An 8,575-nucleotide genomic window follows, 5' to 3' on the forward strand; every position below is an offset into this window, starting at 1 on the left:
GGAAAGAAATTCAAGATTATACAAACTTATTCCCTTCTCCCTTTCTCGTTTGTCCCTCATAAGCATTTTACTGTGGCATAATACTTACTCAGTGCAGTGTAGCATTCCACTCTCTTAAGCCTCCTGTTTCTGCTCATAAATCTAGGGAAAAGATTCGCCACTTTCCAAGGAAATACATAAAATTTTACTCGACTTATACTTGTCACCAAAACAATGCCAAATGTGAACTGTATTCTTTTTATTTTACATAATCCTAAATATCACTTTTCATTCAGTTAACTCTGCAGTCTAAGAAGCAATAATGATTGAAAGGATGTTTTGGAGAGCACCTTTTCAGTACTCAGAATTTAGTGGTTCCCTGAATTTTCTGCCCTCTAAGAACTCCCTAGCCCTGGTGACGGGAGGCTGTGCACACAGTAGTTACTGCTAAGATGTCCCTTCCAACACACAGGCATTGCCTTTCTATTCTCACTGCAACCCGTTTTTCTGACCTTTTAACCCAGAAAAGTGCCTCAATGACCACCTTGTTGCAAAGGAACTCAGGAGAAACAGACACCATTCTAGAGTGTCCACTAAGCTCCTGTGGAACACACAATGAAGTAGATTGGAATAACCAGCCAGGCTGGCTCAGCTCCACTCCGATGAGCACCAAGGCACCCATTGAAATTAGCACAAGTATGATTGCCTTCCTGAGGACCAAGTCCCTGAAATGACCTTAAAGAGCCATAGTCTGAATCCAGCTCCTAAAATTAATTACAGCTTGGTTGAAAGGCGTCTGCTCATTTACTCTGGGTTCTAAGGACTATCAGGAGCAGATGAATGGTGAGGTAATTACACATTCACACTTTTGACTGGGCTGCCCAATCCAGCAAGCGAAACCACCTCAGTGGAATGCACAGCACTCAACAGCACTCCAGAGTAAACAGAACCGTGGATGTCACTTCAGGTGAAGACAGCCTGACTGGATTTCAGATACCAAGAAGAGCCTCAGGTGATACTTCTCAGCGCATCTGCAAATGACTATGTAAACAGGAGGGAACCATGGATGGCCTCTCCAGTGCTGTGAACTTTCCCTTTCCTCTTTTTACTTAATTATTTTTCCCTACACAACCAAAACTTCTGAATACAGAAGAGGCCTAAGTATACCAAGCAGAGACTGGTTCAGGAAAAGTCCATGGACAAGGCTGAGTATGGGCAACAGATGGGAGATGGGGTCCGTCATCTTTCCCACCACTCCTTTTCGTTATTGCTGTCTTTTTAGAAGAGTCTTGTGTAGCCCAGGATGGCCTCCATCTTGCTACATAGCCAAATTATCAAGTCAAGCCATGAACTCCCTCCTCATCCTCCTGTCTGCACCCCCCCTCCAAGTAGTAGGCTGATTAGGTCTGTGGCAGCATACTAGCTTCGTTTCTACGACAATTTACTGTTTACCAACACTGGGTTTTCTGTTTACCTTTAACACTTACCTCATTCCAGATCACAAATACATGGTTAGCAGTGAACTTCACACTGAGGTCTGTGGCTGTGACAGTAGATGTCTACAGGGAACTGGGATAACCTATGCTACTTACCTCCCTAGCATATTACACAACATCATCTTGTGCCCCATCCCAACCACTGGAATGAGCGCAATGAATCTTCTTGGGGTCTTGGGTCACTAGTGTCATAATCATCTGCTTCTAGAAGGCCTGTGGTATGTCCAGTGAATGACTGGGGCAGTGGGGTTAGGCCATCAACAAGGCATCAGTGCCAAAGGAGTTCCCACTGGGAAAAGCCACAAACACTATAGATGTTATCAACGATCTCTGTGAGAGGAAAATTAGTTTCAGCAAAACAACATCATTAAATTAATTATACGGAGTTGACAAGTTTTGTGTTGGTTTTTTGGTATTGTTTACATTAAAATTGTAAACTCATTTGCTTTTAAGATCGTATGAAAGTAATACACGGAATTTGTTTCAAGCTTAATACTGGCCTAGTTCGAACTGCTGGGATTAACAGCATGAGCAAGGGTTGCACAGGAAAGTGTTCTTTCAGCTTATACTTCCAGGTCTCATTCTGTCATTGAGGAAAGTGAGGGCAGAAACTGAAGAAAAAATCATGGAGAAACACTTCTTACTGGCTCTCCATCTCACAGTGAGCTACTTTCCAACAGCTCTGAGGGATGATACTGTCCACAGTGGGCTGGGCCCTCTTACATCAATTAACCAGTCAAGAAAATGCTTCACAGACATTCCCACAGGCCATTCCTATGGAGACAAGCCCTCAACTGAGGCTCCCTCTTCCCACGTCTTGTCAAACTGGTAACCAACATATATTTAACAATCACAATAAATAATTGAATATATGAGTCTCCATTATGGTTGTTCTGTTTCAAATAACCCCAAACACAGGTTTAAGAAACTGTTAACAGCAAACCAAATGCCAGTTCCAGCATAAGCCCCTGAGAGGAAAGCCAGAATAGAGCAAGACTGGTCCAGATGGTGCCGAGCAGGCTGGAGGGAAGAAGACTGACAGAGGGGTTATCTAGTCTGCTTATCGTCTAATTTCAGTATCTACCTCGATGGCTCCAAGACCCCTGGAGCCACTGAAATCCAAGAACAGTGCCTTTGAAGGGCATATTGTTGGCATAGAACCCAGCCACATCGCACAGCACTTCATCTCTGGACCACTCATGCAATGTAAACCCTAATGCAATGTAAATATCACCCCACTTCTCTTCTTACCCTCTACTTGAAGAACAAAGTCCATTTTGCTCTCAAGGGTTCTTTAAATGCAAAGGATAGACAAAAAAAAGTATATGGGAAAGAATAAGAGAATATCACGGGAATATTTTATCACATATGATCCTTAAAAGAAAAAATAAGTAAAAACCTGTGATTTAAAGATTTTAAAACTGGCACCTGATAAAGGAATAAAGTTCACATAACATAATATTTGATAAGGGTGGAGTTTCTGAGTCACGCAGATTGAACCAAACTTGAGTCACTGCTATCAAGAACATTGTCAAATATCACTTATAGATATAAGGTATGTCATGAAGTAAGTGGATAATCATAGGAGTAATAATGTTTGTAGCTACTTGCCAGCTATCATACTTGGAATTTGAACTCAAGTCAAGATGGATATGCTAAACCATCACCCTTTTCCACAGAGTGGGTACAAAAATAGAATGGACTCATTTAAACTGAAATCATGTGAGCCTGTCAGACCAAGAATGCTGGAATCTAAAGGTAAGAAGAGCAACCAAGCTAAGGTGTTTAAGACTAGCCTGGGCAACATAGTGATCCCTCATCTCATAAAATAAACAAGTAAGTAAAAATGGAAACACTTGCTACTCTTCAAGAGGGCCTGAGTTTAATTCCCAGCACTCACATGGTAGCTCACAGCTGTTTATAAACTTCAGTCCTAGAGGATCTGATACATCTTCTGGCCTCTATAGGCACTGCATACATATGCTGTAGACATATACATGCAAGCAAACACATAAAATAAAATTTAAATGTGGTTCAGCTCAATGTGGTAATGCAATGCTGTGATTCCAAACTCAGGAAGCTGAAGCAGCTGGATTTCAAGTTCAAGGCCAGTCTGAACTGCATAGTAAGACCTTGTCTCCAAATACAAAGAAACAACATCAACAACAATGAAAAACCTACAAGATAAAATATCTAATTCAATTAATAAGCAGTCATCTATACAACCAACTAAAGAAACCTGGGTCAGGAGACATGCATAGTTTTACTGGGACAGGCATGTACATATAAACCAAAAGAGAGCATGCACATGAATGTAGTGCCATGTGCCAAAAAACCTGGAACTCTAGAGGCAAAGACAAGAAGAGAGAGAGCTCGAGGCCAGTCTTGGCTGCCTAAGACTCTGCATCAAACAAACACATACACAGGAATGCTTGCAGAAAAATTCTACTCATTAAGAGTAGAAATCAGACACTGCTATCTTTAGTTAAACCAGTTATATTAGAAAATCATTGTAAGTGAAATACAAGTTTAGTTAAAAACCTAAAATGGATCAGGGACACAACTATTAAACTAGTTGAAGACCTCCTAAGATCGGCAGGAGAAAAGTCAGGAGAGCCAGACTGGAGGAGCAGGGCTCCCTCGGTGGGCCTGGGAAAGCGCTAGGGCAAGTCCTTCAGACCCAGCCGCCTCAGAGGACTGGCACTCAGCAGCAGCCGCCGCCGCTTGGCCTGGAGTGTCCTCTTTGGGGAACAGAAGTGGACTGGTGAGTAAACAGCAGTACTCTCCTATCTCTTCATTTGATGTGTGTGTGTGTGTGTGTGTGTGTGTGTGTGTGTGTGTGTGTGTGTGTGTGTGTTGGCATGCCTATGATCAACTGAAGTGACTTTGGGGAGTAACTTATCTCCTTCCACTAGGGGTTCCAGGCTATGAACTCAGGTGGTCATGAGTGGTGCAACTTGCATGGCAAACACTTTTACCCAATGAGCCATCTCACCAGTCCCGGGAATTCATTCAGTGAGAAGTGAAACAGTTCCTTCCACAATGAGAAGAGTACAAACTGTGTGTCAATTACAGTACTACATTCTGGAACAATAGCAGGTTTATACATTCAAGGGCATAAGGCTGAACTCAGGAGGCAGAGTACCATCATGTCCAACCTAGGGCCTGCCCACAGGCTGCATTCTTCCCAGGACAGCTGTGAATGCAGATCCCAGCATCAAAAGGTTGGGCGTTCCTGGTGCCCTCAGGGACATGTGAGAGAACAGCCCCAGAGAGGGTCGAGAAACACATGATCTTCACAAAGCTAGACTGAAGAATCCCAAGAAAGCATGTAATATCACCAGAGAAATAAAATACGTGTCAGGAAGTATTTTCACCTTGTAAAACATCAAATGTAGATCACCTGCCATGCAAAGCGTGAGTCAGCCTGGCAGGGCACACTGGGGAAAGGGATGGCCCCTCTGAGGAGAAATCATGCTCCCTAGTGCTCAGTAAGATTGGTTCTGAGACCTCAACCAAGATTTCAAACCAGATACAAAGGGAGTTCACATTGTGTAGACAACCACTCAAAGAACTGCAAAGAAGCCATATTTTCACAAACCATGTAAATAATTATTATTATAGTAATCTCAAATTCAGATTAATTGACAATGGGCATAAACATATTTTCTTTATTCTGGAAAAATAACATGTGGTGCATAAATATTTGAGCACTGGGTATTGCTAAAACCTAAAGTGATTGGAAAGGCAATAATTACAAGACATCTCTCTAAGAGAAATCCTTGGTAGTAATACTGTGTTCAAATATATACGCCGGGCGGTGGTGGCGCACGACTTTAATCCCAGCACTCGGGAGGCAGAGCCAGGCGGATCTCTGTGAGTTCGAGGCCAGCCTGGGCTACCAAGTGAGTTCCAGGAAAGGCGCAAAGCTACACATAGAAACCCTGTCTCGAAAAACCAAAAAAAAAAAAAAAACCACAAATCAAATATAGATCAGAGGCTGGACGTTAAGTCTGCTTCAGGCAAACACAAACCCTAGTCCTGTAGTCTTCACTCCACCTGAGCATGGACAGCACCCCTCTGAAGGGGTCTACCCAGTCACCCAGAGGCCTCTCCAGCCAACGTTAGTGCCCTCATCAAAACCAAAGAACTTAGAAGCTGAAGCCTTCCCAAGCTCCTGTTTTAGACACAAATGGGCCCCGGGAAAGGCAATAGTTAAGCTTTAGCCCTGTAGTAATTCACTTGGTTCTCAGTGTGAGAAAGTCTGGAGTGAGAAACTTTTTTAAGTTGTAAAAATCGAAGGGTAAGTTCTGGAGGAGAAATGAGTAAAGAATATCCTGTCGTGAGGGGGGTGGGAAAGGAGGCAGAATCCAGATACCTACATCTATCCTAAGTCTAATTGAACTTAGACCCGAGCGCTCACCAATGGTCAACACCACACGTGATGCAGGCCAGAATGTAGTACTCACAGAAAACTCTCTAGGGCTGTAAAAATCCACCGGTACTGTACTGTGTCCAAACAACCTGCCAATGGCCAAACTGCAGACGTGTATTTTTTAAAAGTCAAATCAATGACGAGTCATTGTCGTATGAAATTATTTTTCTAAAATATTACTAAATTCGCTAGCTTCATTTTTAACGCTGAAAACCGTGCTCTTGAGTCCACTCCTCCCCCGGAGTTTTTGTTTGTTTGTTGTTGTTTTTTGTTTGTTTTGAGACAGGCTGACCTGTCATTTCATTCTTAATTCAGGCTAGCCTCAAACTCCTAGCATTCCTCCTGCCTCAGCCTCGCCAGTGCCGGCACCACGGGCGTGTACCACCATGCCTGGCACTCTCTAGGACGTTTAAAAAGAAAAACAAAACAACAACAGAATGAAACAACAAACAAAACAAAACACAACCAGGCACCGAAACCTTGGCAACAACAAACAAAAGTGAAAGTCCTCATATCTTTTCTCTTTTCGGCTACAAGAGTTGACTCTGTAGGGTAGTCTGGGGATCTTTCCCTTCCCGGTGTTGCCAGGGAAGTAAATAGGAACCACTAGTAACAGACTTTGTTGGCCACCAGCAGGGGAGCCCTTCAGCTTTTGTCCCCAATCCATTCAAACAAAAGAAGCTCGGTTTGGGCTTCTTAACCAGGGTCCCGCACCCCGCGGGGCCCTGCACACCCCGGGGCCCGCCACTCACTCCTCAGCGCCCCGATGAGCAGAGAGCCATCCTTCAGCAGCTCTTTGATGAACTTGTTGGTTCTCTCCAGCTCGATCTCGTGACACTGAAGTCTCTCCCTGAAATCCGGGCTGTCCAAGTACGAGTCGCTAAACTCCAGAGTGGGCAGCCCCATGGCCCAGGAGCGGCGGCCGCGGTAGCGGCGGGCGTGGGGGACACTGCGAACGCGGGGGAGCGCGGGGAAGCGCGGAGGACCGGGCCCCGCGCGCAAGGCTCAGTGCAGCTGCCCCGAGGCCGGGCGGAGGCTCAGGGCGCTGTCACCGGGGTGCATAGTCGCTCGCTAGCTCACTCGCAGCGTGGGGGGAGCGAGGCTGCGGGCTGCGCCGCAGAGCACAGCCTCCTGGCAGCGCCACTCGCGGGCCGTGGGGACAGTGGCGCGCACTTAGCCAGCGGCGCCCCGCGGCGACTCGGGCCCGCAGGGAAACCCGCCCCCTGTGCCGAGTGCACGCGGCCCGGCCGACCCTCCTCCGCGATCCCCGCCCCTCGCTGTCCCCGCCCGGTCCCCGCCCGGTCCCCGCCGAGCGCACTTCGCTCCCGGCGCCCGGCACTGCTCAACAGCCTCGCCCCGAGCGCGACCTGTTCCCCTCCGGGCCCACTGTGGCCGCCTGTCCCTGTGCGCCCCAAACCATCTCCAGCCCCCAGCGTCCCTCCCAGGCACACGGGAAGAGACGCCCACGTTAACTCTGGCTAAAGTCAGTATCCTCAAGCCTGCTGGAATAAACTACTTCCCAGCCACGTTCAGGTTTCACTTCAGGATCCTGCCCATGTGTCCAAGGTGGAAAGGGTGTTCTGCCTGCTTCCCAGCCCCGCTGCACTGATCAGCAGTGAGGTGTCTTGGGTGTCCCATCCCCACCCCCACCCCCAGTCCGTAAGAAGGTGGGAAAGTTTTGGAATTTACATATTTTGCACCCAGTTTTACTGTCTCAAATTGATACCTGGATGGGCAGGCCCACAAACCGGAGATTTTCAAAGTGTTGACCTGACCAAGCCTTTCAAAGGAATCGTTAATGCCTTCTCTGGTGGCAGTGGTGACCAATATCCTCACTCAAGAGGCTGAAAAGAGAGAATTGCTGAGAGTTCAAGGTCAATATGGACTACACAACAAAACCCTGTCCCTGGGGTAAAAATAGAATTCCTGCAAAGAGGAAGTTACCCTGCAGCAGAGGTTCGCCTAGTAAACGTGAGTTCTCTTGACATCCTGGCAGCAAGAGAGGCCGCTGCCCCGTCCTGCTGCATGGGTAGGATTTCTGAGAGCTCCATTACTTTTCTTAAGGATCTGCTTTTCATTTCCACATTTTCATTGCTTTGTGCATTTGAGCCATCTGTTTTAAAAAAATTGTACAAATCATGGGAAAAAAATCCATCAAAGTGCTTTACATTTTTTTCCCAATTAAATTTCAGGAACTTGCAGCTTCAGTTTTTTTTTTCAAGCATACAATAACATTAAAAATAGCATGTAAACTTTAAAACAGACAAAATTATGTAAACAATATGCTTGATGGCTTGTTTTAAACTTTTCTTTTAAAAGCTTACATCCATATATCCTTTTCTTCCTTTCTTTCTTTTTGTTTTGTTTTATTTTGTTTTGTTTTGTTTTTCAAGACAGAGTTTCTCTATGTACCAGACACCTGGCTGTCCTGAAACTCACTCTCTAGACCAGACTGGCCTTGAACTCCCAGAGATTTGCCTCTCTCTGCCAACTGAGTGCTGGGATTAAAGGTGTGCACCACCACACCCGGCTCATATTTTCATTACTACTCTGCTCACATTTGAAAAAAAAAAAAAGTGTGATCACAATTACATTCACTTTATTTTATTTTTATTATATGTATTTATAGGAAGTAGGGCATACACTTGTGACACTGTGGAAGTCA

The 8,575-nt window shown here is 45.5% G+C and overlaps 1 protein-coding gene across 1 annotated transcript in view; it reads right to left on the minus strand.

Moving 5' to 3' along the window:
• The window catches only part of Arhgap42 (Rho GTPase activating protein 42), a 236,703-nt gene extending 229,548 nt beyond the window's left edge, over window positions 1-7,155 (minus strand). Inside the window, exon 1 of the mRNA XM_052751978.1 lies at window positions 6,663-7,155. Within this exon, the coding sequence (XP_052607938.1) occupies window positions 6,663-6,816 (154 nt within the window). The 5' untranslated portion in view covers window positions 6,817-7,155. The remainder of the gene's footprint in view (window positions 1-6,662) is intronic.
• Between the last annotated feature and the right edge of the window lie 1,420 nt (window positions 7,156-8,575).

The sequence above is a fragment of the Peromyscus californicus genome, unplaced genomic scaffold (assembly GCF_007827085.1).
Source record: "Peromyscus californicus insignis strain IS unplaced genomic scaffold, ASM782708v3 Scaffold_11__1_contigs__length_118956290, whole genome shotgun sequence".
In the NCBI taxonomy this organism is placed as follows: domain Eukaryota; kingdom Metazoa; phylum Chordata; class Mammalia; order Rodentia; family Cricetidae; genus Peromyscus; species Peromyscus californicus.